Raw genomic sequence first — 16,124 nt, forward strand, 5'->3', positions numbered from 1 at the left:
TTTCACTGAATTTCACTGAATTTTAGAGTTGGAAGGGACCATAGAGATCATCTAGTCCAACTCCCCTGCTGAAGCAGGATTGCCTAGAGCTAGAGCATGTTACTCAGGAGCATCCAGGCGGGTCTTGAAAATCTCCAAGGAAGGGGACTCCACACCCTCCCTGGGCAGCCTGTTCCAGGGCTCTGTCACCCTCACTGTGAAGAAGTTTCTCCTCATATTTGAGTGGAACCTCTTCTGTTCCAACTTGTGCCCGTTGCCCCTCGTCCTCTCAGTGGGAACCACTGAAAAGAGTCTGGCTCCCTCCTCCTTCAACCCTCCCTTGAGATACTTGTAGGCGTTGATAAGGTCTCCCCTCAGCCTTCTCTTCTCCAGACTAAAGAGTCCCAGCTCTCTCAGTCTCTCCTCATAAGGGAGATGCTCCAATCCTTGAATCATGTTTGTTGCCCTTTGCTGGACTCTTTCTAGTAGTTCCCTGTCCCTCTTGAACTGGGGAGCCCAGCACTGGAGGCAGGATTCCAGTTGTGGCCTCACCAGTGCAGAGCAGAGGGGGAGAATGACTTCCCTTGACCTGCTGGCTACACTCTTCCCTATACAACCCAAGATACCATTGGCCTTCCTGGCCGTAAGAGCTGCTGTTGGTTTGGTTTTTTCTCCCCCTCTCCCCACTATCATCCACCAACAACAGGACCCTCAAATAATAAAATAATACTTGAAATAGATCGGAGATAGCTTAGTCTGCTTTGGTGCCATGATAGGGAGTAATTCCGGGAAGATAGCTTGTTTATAAACGTAAATGTGAGGCAGTATCATCTTTGTGTGTTGTAATGGGAACGATGGAGAAGTGCTAAATGTGTTCAGTACTTCACGTGATCGGGAATATGAATGTGTAAAGAATTCAGCAGTGAGAGTTGGATTTGCAAGGTTTTCCTTGAAATTGGAAAAGATGATAGAATCTTAAAGCTTTAGAGTGAAGGGCATGTTTTCAGGCAGTCCATTTCGAAAGCATTTGAAATGTAGATTGAAATGTTTATACTCTGTGATGCTCCTGGTTTTACTAAAACTCTTCTGTTTTCTTCTAGGTGAATCTGGACTGGGAAAATCAACATTAATCAACTCATTATTCTTAACAGAATTGTATTCCCCAGAGTATCCAGGTCCTTCACACAGAATTAAAAAGACTGTACAGGTATGTCTGAGTGAAAAAAAAAAATGCAGCTTGAATGATATATATTGCAATTTAGCAACATATAGATACAGTTTTCACATAAACACCTGTATTTCAAATAAGTTCAGCCAGGATTTGAACCACTAAGAAATAGTCAGTGTATCTTTCAGTATCCCTTAGCTATGCAAAACTTCCAGGTTATGAGCTTGTAGCCTTTTGAAGTATGGGAGCCCTGAAGTGAAGTACCTTGAGAGGGAAACATAACCCCCATTTTCAAAAAGGAGGGGAAAAGGAAGACCCAGGGAACTACAGGCTGGTCAGTCTCACCTCTGTGCCTGGCAAGATCATGGAGCAGATCCTCCTGGAATTGCTGCTAAGGCACATGGAGAATAGGAGGGTGATTGGTGACAGCCAACACGGCTTCATCAAGGGCCAGTCATGCCTGACAAATCTGGTGGCCTTCTATGGTGGTGCTACAGCATTGGTAGATAAAGGGAGAGCAACAGACACCATCTACCTGGACTTAAGCAAAGTGTTTGGCACTGTCCTCCATGTCATCCTGGTCTATAAATTGGAAAGGCATGGATTTGATGGATGGACCACTCAGTGGATCAGGAACTGGCTGGCTGGCCACACTCAAAGGGTTGCAGTCAACAGCTCAATGTCCAAGTGGAAGCCAGTGACGAGTGGTGTTCCTCAGGGGTCAGTACTGGGACCAGTGCCGTTTAACATCTTTGTTGGGGATGTTGACAAGAGGGATTGTGTGCAACCTCAGCAAGTGTAGACAAGAGGGATTGTGTGCAACCTCAGCAAGCTGTGTAGTGTGGTCAACACACTGGAGGGAAGGGATGCCATCCAGAGGGACCTGGACAGGCTGGAGAAGTGGGCCTGTGCAAACTCATGAAGTTCAACCAGGCCAAGTGCAGGGTCCTGCACCTGGGACATGGCAATCCCAGGCACAAATACAGGTTGGGTGGAGAATATCTGGAGAGCAGCCCTGAGGAGAAGGACTTGGGAGTGCTTGTGGGTGAGAAGCTCAACATGATCTGGCCATGTGCACTGGCAGCCCAGAAACCCAACCCCATCCTGGGCTGCATGAAGAGAAGTGTGGCCAGCAGGTCCAGGGAGGTGATTCTGCCCCTCTGCTCTGCTCTGGTGAGACCCCACCTGGAGCACTGTGTCCAGCTCTGGAGTCCTCAGCACAGGAAGGACATGGACCTGTTGGAATGGGTCCAGAAGAGGGCCAGGAAGATACTCAGAGGGCTGGAGCACCTCTGCTGTGAGGACAGGCTGAGAGAGCTGGGGTTGTTCAGCCTGGAGAAGAGAAGGCTCTGGGGAGAACCTCATAGCAGCCTTCCAGTACCTGGAGGGGCTACAGGAGAGATGGGGAGGGACTCTTGGTCAGGGAGTGGAGCCATAGGACGAGGGGTAATGGTTTTAAACTGAAAGAGGGGAGATTTAGATGAGATACCAGAAAGAAATTCTTTGCTGTGAGGGTGGTGAGACACTGGAACAGGTTGCCCAGAGAAGCTGTGGCTGCCCCATCCCTGGAGGGGTTCAAGGCCAGGCTGGATGGGGCTTGGAGCAACCTGGTCTGGTGGGAGGTGTCCCTGCCCAGGGCAGGGAGTTGGAACTGAGTGATCTTGAAGGTCCCTTCCAACGTTAATCATTCTGTGATTAAGCTGTGTATTGAATTAGGAGGGTATGCAACGTGTGAGCAGAAGCTGGGAATTTGAATGCTTTTTTTATTCAATGGAATCAGGAAAACTGTGCTCCAACGCTATGATCCACTGACCTTACTGCATTCTGGGGGTTTTGTTTGGTTTTTTTTTTGTTTGAGGTTTTGAGTAAGGCTTTCTTTAATCCAATCCCTGAACTCTGAATAATTACCAGAGAGTCAGGAAATTGCTTACTTTATCTAACGAGTAATTTTTTTTTGTTTGAGTATACTTGTAGTGCAATGTTTCTTTGCTTTCAGTTACTTGTTATGAAGAATGAAAAATCAGGAAGAAGAACATTTGAAAAAGGAAACTGAAACTGGCTTATTTCAGTGTTTAAGTGAGGATAAAATTATTTCCCCCTACAACATTGAAAATGGTGTGTGTGTGTATGCAACTATGTGTATGATGTAGAGGAGGTTCCATTCAAATATTAAATCAAAGAATTGACAGTGGGAGCTGCTGTCTGGATCCATGGGGTTTGTATTCTTTGCTGGTGGAAACCTTTTTAAGTTGAGGATGTCAAGAGTTTTGAAGGGTAGAGATCACAGAATGCTAGGGGGTTGGAAGGGACCTCTGGAGATCATCTCCTCCAAGCAGGTCCACCCAGAGCAGGTTGCACAGGAATGTGTCCAGGCGGGTTAGAATGTCTCCAGAGAAGGAGACTCCACCACCTCCCTGGGCAGCCTCTTCCAGGGCTCTGCCACCCTCACAGTGAAGAAGTTCCTCCTCATGTTTAGGTGGAACTTCTTATGTTCCCGCTTGTGCCCATTTCTTCTTGTCCTGTCCCTGGGCACCACTGAAAAGAGACTGGCCCCATCCTCCTGACACCCACCCTTGAAGTATTTATAGGCTTTGATCAGATCCCCCCTCAGCCTTCTCTTCTCCTGACTAAAAAGACCCAAGTCCCTCAGTTTTTCCTCCTAAGAGAGATGCTCCAGGCCCCTGCAGACAGATCACCAGAGCATCCAAAAATCTGGGTGGTAATAATAGGCTGTTCTTATATGGTGGGAATAACTTCCTGATGAGGAAGTTTAGAAGAGAGTCTCCCATACATTAATACAAACTGTGGTTTGGGCTTGAAAACAATTGTAGCTTGAAGTTGTTTCCTGAGGCAGGTCCTTTGTATGAATTTAATGGAAAACACAGAAAAATGGTTACTAGTGACTCCATGTCAGATGAATTCATAAGAAACCTCTTCAGAAATGATGGGGCATGAAATATGTTTTCTCCCATCATTATTGGACTGTTTTAAATGGCTTATGGTAAAGGCCTGTTTAATCCATTCAAAGCAGTCGAGCTGTAAGAAGCATCAAGTCAGGAATGGCGTGTGGTGGCTGCCAAGGAGACCCCTGTGACCCAGTTGACTGGAGTGCATGGGAAAATGACCGGTCGGAGGAGACTTTTAATAAAAAGAGTTTTAAATTCCAAGACTTGAACTAATGTTTTCCATGAATCCCTTGGGAATACTTGTAAATCAGATGATGGGATGCAATTGGATGTTTAACTATGAATGACACTAGTTTACAGTGATTTTTCTGGACCTTTTCCAGATGTTCCTGCTTTCTATGTCTTTGACCATTTAAGGACATACCCATTTAGGTTAGAAAAATGCAGTTTTACAGAGACTTGATGGCACGTTCTTCACCTGCTGTCTCTTACCAGCAGTCTCTACTGCTTACAATATATGGTGGATACGGTCTGATTGTCCACAATGTGAGCGTAGGGTATCTAATTTGATAAATTATATCTGATTAACTTCAGCCAGGGCAAGTGCAGGGTGCTGCACCTGGGGAGTAATAACCCCCTGCACCAGGACAGGTTGGGGGTGACCTGCTGGAGACCAGCTCTGAGGAGAAAGACCTGGGAGTCCTGGTGGACACCAGGATGCCCATAAGCCAGCAATGGGCCCTGGTGGCCAAGAAGGCCAATGGCATCTTGGGGGGCATCAGGAAAAGTGTGGCCAGCAGGTGGAGAGAGGTCATCCTGCCCCTCTGCTCTGCCCTGGGGAGGCCCCATCTGGAGCACTGGGACCAGTTCTGGGCTCCCCAGTTCCAGAAGGACAGGGAACTGCTGGAGAGGGGACAGCAGAGGGCTACAGAGATGATGAGGGGCCTGGAGCATCTCTCTTAGGAGGAAAGGCTGAGGGACTTGGGCCTTTTTAGTCTGGAGAAGAGAAGGCTGAGGGGGGATCTGATCAACGCCTATAAATACTTCAAGGGTGGGTGTCAGGAGGATGGGGCCAGTCTTTTTTCAGTGGTGCCCAGGGACAGGACAAGAGGAAATGGGCACAAACTTGAACATAAGAAGTTCCATCTAAACATGAGGAGGAACTTCTTCACTGTGAGGGTGGCAGAGCCCTGGCAGAGGCTGCCCAGGGAGGTGGTGGAGTCTCCTTCTCTGGAGACATTCAAACTCCACCTGGACACCTTCCTGTGCAACCTGCTCTGGGTGGACCTGCTCTGGCAGGGGGTTGGACTAGATGATCTCCAGAGCTCCCTTCCAACCCCATAGCATTCTGTCATTCTGTAGTTTGATCAACTCATGTTTCTTGTTCTGTAGGGTTTTGAAAACCCTGCTCTGATAGCAAGATACCTACCTAACTTTATGGAAAGTAAGAATCAATTTAGATCCTCACCACCCAGGAAGGTATTGGCAGGGTCTGTGGAGATTCACTTATTGAAGGCCATTTGTCAGGAAGGTGACTTCACAAATTCAGCCACGCTTCTATTTTACAAGCGTAAAGAATCAAGGGGAAAAACGTTTGACGTGGCATTTCTGAGGATCTCCTGACCTTCCTTTTCCTTTGTTATAAACACACGTTCAAGATAATGTTTTATTAATGGCTTCTCTTGTAAAGGCATTCCACTCCGAGTGCTTAATAATTTAATGGTTCTTGCTGGGAATTTTTGTGCTGGAGAATAAAGCTGATACCTTGTAGCGCTTGGCAAGAGTACAGCTCTTAATGTTATCATCTCTAGCATTTTGTAAGTGTTAGGAATTTCTTATACTTGCGGAGAGCTTGGTTATAGGAGGGCTCTGTGGTCACTATGTGCAAAAGATAGTAAAAAGAATGCAAGGAATCAGAAGTTAATCTCCTGTGGGCTAGAGCTTGTGAGTAGTAAACTCTTGGCTGAGTTGACTGTGTGGCTGGGGATTTACTCTCTGGAGTTCTGGCATGGGTTGCGTGCAATAAAACTTCTCCGCAGGACTCTTGAGGCGAGGGTAAGATGCATTCCCCACAATTAAAATAGAAGTTTTCAAAGCACTGCGTGTATTCTGAGGTTCTCCTGGCTTTGGACTGGGTGCTCGTGGAAAGATAGGAGTTGGACAGTTAGTGAAAGGGTAGCCTGGTGGTGGCTTAGGCTGGTGAGTGTGGGTTGGGTGGGGTTTTTTTTAATTTCTTTATTTTAAACCTTCCTAACCTTGCGGTAAGGCCTGTTCAAGTAGGAAACTGATCTTGGGGTTGGGGCAGGGCTTGAAGTCCACCCCAACCTGAGTTCTTCTGTGACTAGCATCCAAGTAGCCCAGTTTTGGAGGGGGCTTTTGTTTTTATGAAGCTACCTTACTGTCTTTTTGTTGAGTGAGGAACCACCTGCTGATGACTGCATGCTGTAGACAGCTGTACAGCATGTAGTTGAGTTAATTTTTTGAGATCTATCGGTGACAGGGTCTCAAAGGGTTGATCTGGCTCAGGTAGGATCCCTACTGATGAGTAGATAAAAATAGCATCCTGCACATTCGGACGTTAAATATGGAGCTTTCTTTGCAGTTAGTTACTGTTCTCTGTGTTTCTGAATATTCTGAATTAGAATCAGTGTTTCACTTGTGCAAGAGAGATTTAGTTTGACTTTCTGCAGAGTATTAATTTGTCTCGTAGATTGATATTGCATCACGTAAGCAGTGATTGCAAAGGGTTTGCGACAGCGTCCAGGTGTGGCTGGGAGAGAGTCTGCTTTATAACTAAGGATGTGCAAGCTCTTAAACAGCATTGATACCATCTCTCAAATCTTGAGTAGGTCAAGAGACTGTCCAGCTAGGGTTGATTGTCCAAGTTTCTACTCTCTTGGAGTTCATTACTGAATGTTCTTGCGGGTGTTCACCTAGCTAAATATAACTTCCTTTTCTCACCTTGGTTAGGGTTCAGGAAGCTTAAGAAATGTTAAGCAATGAGCAACAAGGTGGCATCAACGGCTGCCAACTCGTGTGTGGCTCTGAATAAATGGCTCACGTGGTTATAGAATCACAGAATGGTCAGAGTTGGAAGGGACCTTCAAGATCATCGAGTTCCAACCCCCTGCCCTGGGCAGGGACACCTCCCACCAGACCAGGTTGCTCCAAGCCCCATCCAGCCTGGTCTTGAACAACCCCAGGGTTGTTCCACAGCTTCTCTGGGCAACCTGTTCCAGTGTCTCACCACCCTCACACCAAAGAATTTCTTTCTGGTATCTCATCTAAATCTCCCCTCTTTCAGTTTAAAACCATTACCCCTCATCCTATGGCTCCACTCCCTGACCAAGAGTCCCTCCCCATCTCTCCTGTAGCCCCTCAAGGTACTGGATGGGGCTCTAAGGTCTCCCTGGAGCCTTCTCTTCTCCAGGCTGAACAACCCCAGCTCTCTCAGCCTGTCCTCACAGCAGAGGTGCTCCAGCCCTCTGAGCATTTTTGTGACCCTCCTCTGGACCTGTTCCAACAGCTCCATGTCCTTCCTGTGCTGAGGACTCCAGAGCTGGACACAGTGCTTCAGGTGGGGTCTCACCGGAGCAGAGTATCTAGAAAGTGACGTTATTAGTTAATTTAATAGATATTGTCTTAATATCGAGGGGAAGAAAAACCGTATGATTAAATGTGTCAACAATTGGAAAGAGCCAACCTCCTAACAGGAGTTTTTCCTTTCTTACTGGTGTGGATCAGGCTGATCTGACAGCGGTGTGCAGTGTGTTCTCAGGCAGATACACCTGCTGGTGGCACTATCAATAATTTCTAACTGGTAGAAAAAAAGAGGGTAGCAGTTTATTTGCTGTTCAGCCTGAATTTTGTGTGTGGTGAGGTGCTGAAGCTGTTGGACACGTTTCCTGCAAGCTGCCTGCGCTGCAGATGGGTGGTCCCAACTCCACACCCAGCTTTTGCATCATGCCTTCTGCTGATGCCGTTGCCTTCTGAGCCAGGTTTCCATCAGTGACCTGTGCTAACAGGAACCAATCCATTACGGTCACGTGAGGTCTAACTCAGCAGATTGCATGGAGATTGTGTTACCTACCAATATATCAAGGTTTGTAACAGGAAACCATCGCTTTCCCTCATCCCTTTCCCAAGCATTTTTACTAGTGAAGAATAAATGAGTTCTTAAAAATAGATAAGCATCGAAGGTGCTTGGGGGCAGGATTAATTTTGAAAAGCCTAACTTTCTTTGAAGTGACCGTAGTTCACAATTTTATTACTTAATTTCATTAAGTATAATGCCTGGGTTATCAGAACGTCTGGATATCTCAGAACATCTTTCTCTTTTTTTAATACTGGCATTAATATTGGTTGGGGTTTTCCTTATTTTTACAGGAGTTAAAATACTAAGATATCCTATATATACTTAGATGGGTTCTCTTATCACAACTTTAAATCGTGATCCTATTTTTTTCTTGAAAAAAAAATTTAATTATTATCCAAGTACTGGTATTTTATAAGCCAAACATGAACCCAGTAACCCTCTGAAGGAGGAAAGTTAGCAATTCTGTGTCAGATTTGTTATTCATCGAATGCTTTTCCCAGTGTTTATGATGGGTGACTAAATGGCTAAAAATCTAATCTTACCTTGTTGGTTTTCCAGGTTGAGCAGTCCAAAGTTTTAATCAAAGAGGGTGGTGTTCAGTTACTACTTACAATAGTTGACACACCAGGATTTGGAGATGCTGTGGATAATAGTAATTGGTAAGACATTCTTTGTACGTTCTCCCACAATAATTCTGAATTGTGGTGTGTGTGTGAGAGAGAGATAATATCTTGTGACATTTTTTAAAAATGCATGCTTCAGTTGAAATATTAACCCTTTTAAACTTTTCAGTTAGGTGAAAACTTTTAACTGTTGGAGTTCTGAGTAACCTTTAGAACTTGATAGAAATGCTTTCAGCTTTTCCTTTTAAAGCCAAGGGAGCATTTGGCTCTTCATCCCCACGTGTGACGTGCAGAACCGACTTCTGGGCCGGCACAAGGTGTGACCAGGAAAGTGTATTCCTTTGGCAGCTGGACTGAAGTGTTCTATTTAATGCTATTACCATGAAGGTAATTGTGTTTGAAAGGGTTTTTCAGTGAACTCACAGATTGGATCTTCAGAGCTATGTAAGTGGGTTGTATTTTGAGGACCTGGTCGCTTCAAATGTGCTGTCTTGAAGTCTCTTAATTTAAAATAAAAAAAGCAAGGCGTGGGAAAATAGTGTACATCTGTTTCTTAGCAAAGACAGACTTTTTTTACAGAAATGATGTAACTTATGGGTTTTTATTCATGTAACCTCTGCAGTTGGCAGCCAGTTATCGACTACATTGACAGTAAATTTGAGGACTACCTGAATGCAGAATCTCGAGTGAACAGACGTCAGATGCCAGATAACAGAGTGCAGTGTTGTTTATACTTCATTGCTCCTTCAGGACACGGGTTGGTATTAGTCTATTTTCTGTTTCCTTTCTCTGTCTTTTATCTCAGATAAGCATCCAAATTCGGCATTGTTAGTTACGTGAAGTTCCACATAGGATTTTCTTAATGGCCTGCACAGCATGCTTAATTTCAAAATGAGCTTACTTGTCAAACACCAGCAAGTCAGACAAGTAATAAGTTACAACACCAGAAAACATGATTGCACATTAATTACATAACAAGAAAAATACTATTAGAACAACTAAAAATACACAGATGTTCCCAAGTGCCAGGTCTGTTTGTGATCTCTATGTCTTTTGCTCACACGCTCCAGATAGAAGGAGAAACTGGTTCATGCTTCAAGCAACAGGATTTTTCCTTTCCACTCTTCCTCCCTCCCTTTGATTTTTTAATGATAAATTGAAGATAAGTTTCCTGCAGCCTTCAAAGCATGCTTTTTATTCACCTGGGGTGTAATCCCTTATCTGGTGGCAATGCTAATGTAGGCATTCTGGATTTTCTTCGATGATTATGCAATCTTCCACCCCTGCCTGGTTTTTAACTTGATCAGGCTTCTACCTAGTGGTAGAGAGAGAGCACTGCATTTCCAAGGATGCAGATTGCCTGTATCTGATATTGGTTGATGAGCGTTTTATCGTTGTATTATAAGTGATTAAATTTGTCAGACTCTTCCGTTATACCTTCAAAACAAGAAGGAGGAGAGGATGAGCAGCCTATCCTATTGTATGGGTCAAAAGTAGTACACCTTGAAGGGAATAGCGAAGGAATTCTGAGGAATATTCCTCAGGCAGTGAAAAATGTCAACTGTTATGCTCAGCTTCTGTAGCTGACATGGGAATAATTCTAATGTTGAACTTGACGGCGACTTCTCAAATTTGGAAAGAAATGCTGGGAGGTGGAGAAGAGTTTTTCTTTGTAGACTTACCTTAACTAGATGTCTTTGGTTGTTGTTCAACATTCATATTTGTAATGGCAATTTTGCTCAACATGCACATCCATTTTAAATATAAACACTTGAATCCTTGGCATATACTGTTTTTCTAGTCTGCAAAATCAAAATGACATTTAAATCAAGGGAAGATTCCTTGTGTTAGGCAATCCTTTTTTTGAGCTAACTTTCAGATTCTTGAAAAAACATTTGCCTTCTCTCCGTACCCCCATACCCTCATTTTATGCATTAAAAATTTCTAAACCAAACCAGTGGGAGGTACAAATTGTTTGTAAGGAAAAATAAAGATAAGGCTTCAGATAAATTAAGGTTTTGACTATTGAATTTGTGAGGTTAAAAGCTGGAAGAGTGTTCCTCGTACAGGTATTTCATCTTAGTCTTGGGGGAGAAGGTGTAAAGTTGAGCTAAATTTTCTTAGTGTCTTTCAATTACCAGAATAAATGCATAGAACTGTTATCTAATGAAGGAAGTGAATGGAGCACAGAGAAAATGGTGCTGCTGTTAGTGTTAATTTCCTCTTTAAAGATACTGCCTTTTCTGAAAGGACATTGCTCACTTCCTACCTGCTTTTTGTGGCCGGGCAGTCATGGGTCGCGTTTCCTGTGCAGGCGGCAGCACATGTAACCAACCAATGCAGTGCTGTGCTCTTCACTCTTAGTAACACATGGTTGGATTTACCTTTGAATTAAAGCATTTATAGGTGAACCTACTTCAGATTGTGCTGATGACTTAATACATCTGTAAAAGCCAGCTTGTTACAAGAAGGCCACCAGCATCCTGGCCTGTGTCAGGAACAGCGTGGGGAGTAGGAGTCGGGAGGTGATGGTCCCCCTGGACTGGGCACTGGGGAGGCCCCACCTCGAGGGCTGTGCCCAGTTTTGGGCCTCTTCCAACAAAAAAGACCTTGAGGGGCTGGAGCGGGTCCAGAGAAGGGCGATGGAGCTGGTGAGGGGTGTGGAGCACAAGTCTTGTGAGGAGAGGCTGAGGGAGCTGGGGGGGTTCAGCCTGGAGAAAAGGAGGCTGAGGGGAGACCTTCTGGCTCTCTCCAACTCCCTGAAAGGAGGGTGTAGGCAGGGGGGGTCGGTCTCTTCTCCCAAGGAACAGGCCATGGGGCAAGAGGAAATGGCCTCAAGTTGCCCCAGGGGAGGTTCAGAGTGGAGATTAGGAAAAATGTTTCCACAGAAAGGGTTATTGCACATTGGCCTGGGCTGCCCAGGGCAGTGGTTGAGGCCCCATCCCTGGAGGGATTGAAAAGCCGGGTTGACCTAGTGCTTAGAGACATGGTTTGGTGATGGTTTTGATCAGAGTGAGGTTGATGGTTGGACTAGATGATCTGAAAGGTCCCTTCCAGCCTAGACAACTCTATGATTCAATGATTTATAAAGTGAAAAAATTGCAGGTTGGGTCCTTCCTTTTGATGCATCGTACTGTTTTTAGCTGGTAACCCACCAACATCTGAACTGTTAGTTTGGAGAGGTTAGTAAGGAGAGAGAGCGAAGGGGCAGGAGAACCCTTCCAGGTAAGTGAGTGGGGTGATAATGAATTACAGATCTTTTATTTAAGGGCTTCCTGCTTCAGTCTCCACTGTAAACTCAAGAATCTGAGGTGTTTGGAACTGTTACACTTTGGCAACTCTCCTTCAACCTGATGTTGCCCCTAGGTGGCTTTTTGAAGTGAGGAGAGGGAAAGCACATTAAGGTAAATGTGTAGCCAAACCAGCGCTCTTAATCTAAACGTGCATTAATGTTAGCTGTTTAATGGAAACCCATTTTGAAGCTGAGAAACTCAGTGGCAGGTAGGAAATGTTAAAATGTAGTTAATTGTGTGTTCTTTAACATTTTCTTTATTCTTTTATACATGGGTTGGAGAAGAAGCTAAATTTGAGTACCAAATGAATCTGGTTTTAATGTTCCTAATCCTAATTTCTTTTATATGAGAAATAATCTTGTTAAATCCTGTAAGCGAATCCTTTAAGCCTGACTAAACTTGCTGTAATTCTGAAGCATTAATGCATCAAAACCTCGGTGGCTTTCCTTTAGCAAGCAGGAAATATTGACCGCTTTGACCCCCATCGATGGTTTTATGTCCCCATATGGTGAGTGGTTTAGTTCTTGTCATTGTCATTCGCTTTCCTGATGGTCTTTTTGTTTTACATAGCAATTTAGAGATGGGAGATTTCTACTTTGTTTGGACACAGGCCACAGTTAACTGGCTTCAGCAGTCTGGTTTATAAAAAAACAGCTCCCAGCCCACTCTCAGGAAGAAGCGGCCAAATAAACGTGACTTTCAAGAAACTTGAGTCTGGGTGTGTGAAAAGAGCATGATTCACAGCTGTAAACTTTGACCAGTCAAGCTTTAAATGGGACTGTCTTCCAGCTAATGACACAAGCTTTACTTCCTTTGCAGGAGAGTTCTTATCACTTCCTTAAATGAGTGTAATTTCAGGTAGCAGAAGGCTTGTGACTAGTAGTAATACTAACTTCTGACTTACTCCTCTGGTATTACACAGCTCTAAGGGATTTCCTATTGCAGGTAGCCTTTTGAATTTCATTCAAGCATCTATCACTCATAAATCAATGTCTTTGAGAGCAGTTGCCTGGACAGATCTCAAATCATTGGTGTGTTCTTGTTTAATTCATATAAGTTGTAAAGCTTTCATGTGCTGTCTTTCAGACTTAAACCTTTGGATATAGAGTTTATGAAGCGCCTGCATGAAAAAGTGAATATCATTCCACTCATTGCCAAAGCAGACACACTTACACCCGAGGAATGCCAACAGTTTAAAAAACAGGTAAGATGAAAGATTAATATCTACAACATGGGATAATTTAGTAAGCTGGTCCCTATGGATAGGGTGAGATTTAACTTCTTACATGCAAAGTTTAAACCCTGAAGCAACAACTTGAGACAGCAAAGCAAAGTAATTTATATCTCTAGATTTAATTATATTTCTTGGTGAAATAATCTTGTTTCTATCCTCAGGGGAAGAGGTTTCAAGTTTAGTGTGATTCTTGGCAAGTGAAGTAATTCACTGCTGAGATACAAATCAGGAAGGGAGGAAGGGAGCTTTCAAGATTTAGGTGCCTAGCAGAAGTTGTGTTTGGTTGTTTTGGGTTTAATTTAATAATAATAATAATAAAAAAAAGAGGTATTTAAGAGTGTTATGGTACTATTGATTGTGGCATTCGCTTTTGTGTTGACACACTGTATTTATTAAAGATGCCTCAGGTATTAAGTGAGGGATTATATACCTGGCGTTCAGTCTTGGGCTGTTGCAGCGTGTTTTAAAGACGATGAGATAAATCTAACATTGATACAACTTTAATAATAATAATAAAAAAAGAGGTATTTAACAGTGTTATGGTACTATTGATTGTGGCATTCGCTTTTGTGTTGACACACTGTATTTATTAAAGATGCCTCAGGTATTAAGTGAGGGATTATATACCTGGCGTTCAGTCTGGGGCTGTGGCAGCGTGTTTTAAAGACGGTGAGATAAATCTAACATTGATACAACTGATGCAATACCTTTGTAGAATAAATTTGGTATTAATGGCTTGGAGTGGTTTATGTTTTATTTCAACTACGTGATCAGATTAGAACATTTGAGCTTCGCTGTATTGCACAAGGAGGATAAGGAGACCCAGAACAGGACAAGAATAAGACATGAAGTTTATTTTATTGAATGGTGTCTGGTCCTAATTTAAAAGAACACGGGTTCTGAAAAAGTTGGCATTAAGAGAAGTTGTGTGCAAAACTACTAAAAACTAAAGGACATTTTCTGTTTGAGTAGGCAAGATGCTGTAGACCTGAAGTCTGTTGTGGTTGCATTTAAATTTTTCTTGTTTTGTTTTTGATGTAACTCTATACGGAGGGGAAAAAATAGTAGAATGTTTCTTAATATATTAACCAGCTTTATCAATGAGTTGATGTTAAATAGGGGGAGGCTTTCCCCAGTTAAACTTTGAAAATAAGACCTTGCATGAATTGGAAACTTATGTTCTTACAAGATTGCAAACCCACGAACCCGCAGTATTCCCCAGGGCTCTGCAGTGCAGCTCTCAGCTAAACGCTCTGATATTTTTCCATTCTAAAATTCTGGTAAAGTAATCAGCTTGTTTTTTAAATATACCCTTCAGGCAAATGGAGCACCCAAAACAGTGCAGTCTTGGTTTTGATGACGCTGTCAGTTATTCTTAAATTTTCATTAGTGCTTGCAAATATCTTTTAACACAATTAAGCACTAGAGTCAGTCCGTCAGTCACAAGCTCTATTAAAACAGGCAGGTGATCCTCCTTCAAGCAACTGATGCTCAGGTGAGCTAGAAACAGAAAAGACTAGGAGTGACAGCAGTAGCTATTGCGGCAACCCGAAGGGCTGAAGTATGCCTGCAGTTATCTATTCAAATAGATTTAATTTTTTTGTAAGGTACTCAATTACAAGACTACTCAGAGAATTTAAGCTCTATTGTATTCGTTTTTGCACGTGCAGCTACAATTCCCGTTGGTGTAAATCTCTCTTTGCCCTGTTGCAGAAAACAGACTTTCATCTTTGCTTCCTTCTCTAGATGGAATAGTATTGTGTTAGCTGTGAGGCTCTGGCTCCAATCACGTCTTCTCCTGGCGAAGGAGAGATGGTCATGGTCATGCTGGTTACCCCTGGGGTGACCTGATGGTGTTTAGCCTGTGCAAGTTTTGTGATGTAACTTAGTCACCTTAATATGCCAGAATCTTGCATATCGAACCAAAGGAGGGAGAATCAGATTGCAGCAAGAAATAAAGTTGTCATACAGTATGAATTCCTCAGAGAAGTAACATTTTTTTTCATTTCAGATAATGAAAGAAATCCAAGAACACAAAATTAAAATATATGAATTTCCGGAAACAGATGATGAAGAAGAAAATAAGATTGTTAAAAAGATAAAGGTAAATAATTTTCTTTTGAATAACTGCTTGCGAGGTGGGTAGGAAGGGAAAGTAGAAAGTGAGAAGTTTCTTGTCGGTAATGAAGAGCCCACCAAAAGTTTTAGAAGATAAAAATCAGATGTAAAGCTGTTGGAAGAGTCACTGTTCCTCAGATTTTGTTTACTCTTTTTTTTTTTGGTTTGTTCTTTTATGTTGAAGTCTGTCTTGTATCTGTGTCTTGACCCTTGCTTCTGTTTGTTCAGTAGCTTTAACAGCCTTGAAGAGGTTTTAAATTTTGTTGTTGCTCTGGGAATTACCTTAGGGATGGCTAAATATAAATAGCACAAATGGCAGATACTCTGGGACTCTGCCTAAAGGAGAAGAGCATAATAAAAGCAAAGACAAAAGTCCAAAATATTAAGCTTTGTACACTCTTCCTTTCAGCTACTTAAAGCTGCTCTTGGCTTCATCGTTGCTTGTGACACTGGAGGGATTTTTGGTTCAGCTGAAAACAAGAAATAGAAGCAGTTGTTTGCCAAACCTTTGAAAACTGGGTACAAGATCCAGTCAAAAGCAACATTCTTTGTAGCCAGTGGGAATAGAATTGACACATAATTAGTGCAATTGATTAAATATGAATTTTTTTGCCTGTTGCTTTGCTTACTAAGTGACAGTAATGTCTGTTTCTTAACTAGATTTACAGAATATATCAGTGTAAGGAATTTCGGGGGGGGGGGGGGGG

The 16,124-nt window shown here is 43.1% G+C and overlaps 1 protein-coding gene across 2 annotated transcripts in view; it reads left to right on the forward strand.

Moving 5' to 3' along the window:
• Positions 1–16,124, forward strand: part of SEPT7 (septin 7) — a 95,882-nt gene that overhangs the window by 43,595 nt on the left and 36,163 nt on the right. For both annotated transcript variants that reach the window (XM_014949484.1, XM_014949486.1), the window contains exons 2-6: positions 1,080–1,186; positions 8,708–8,808; positions 9,395–9,529; positions 13,152–13,269; positions 15,311–15,403. In XM_014949484.1, the coding sequence (XP_014804970.1) occupies positions 1,080–1,186; positions 8,708–8,808; positions 9,395–9,529; positions 13,152–13,269; positions 15,311–15,403 (554 nt within the window). The remainder of the gene's footprint in view (positions 1–1,079; positions 1,187–8,707; positions 8,809–9,394; positions 9,530–13,151; positions 13,270–15,310; positions 15,404–16,124) is intronic.

Source organism: Calidris pugnax, unplaced genomic scaffold (assembly GCF_001431845.1).
Source record: "Calidris pugnax isolate Ruff unplaced genomic scaffold, ASM143184v1 scaffold124, whole genome shotgun sequence".
NCBI lineage: Eukaryota > Metazoa > Chordata > Aves > Charadriiformes > Scolopacidae > Calidris > Calidris pugnax.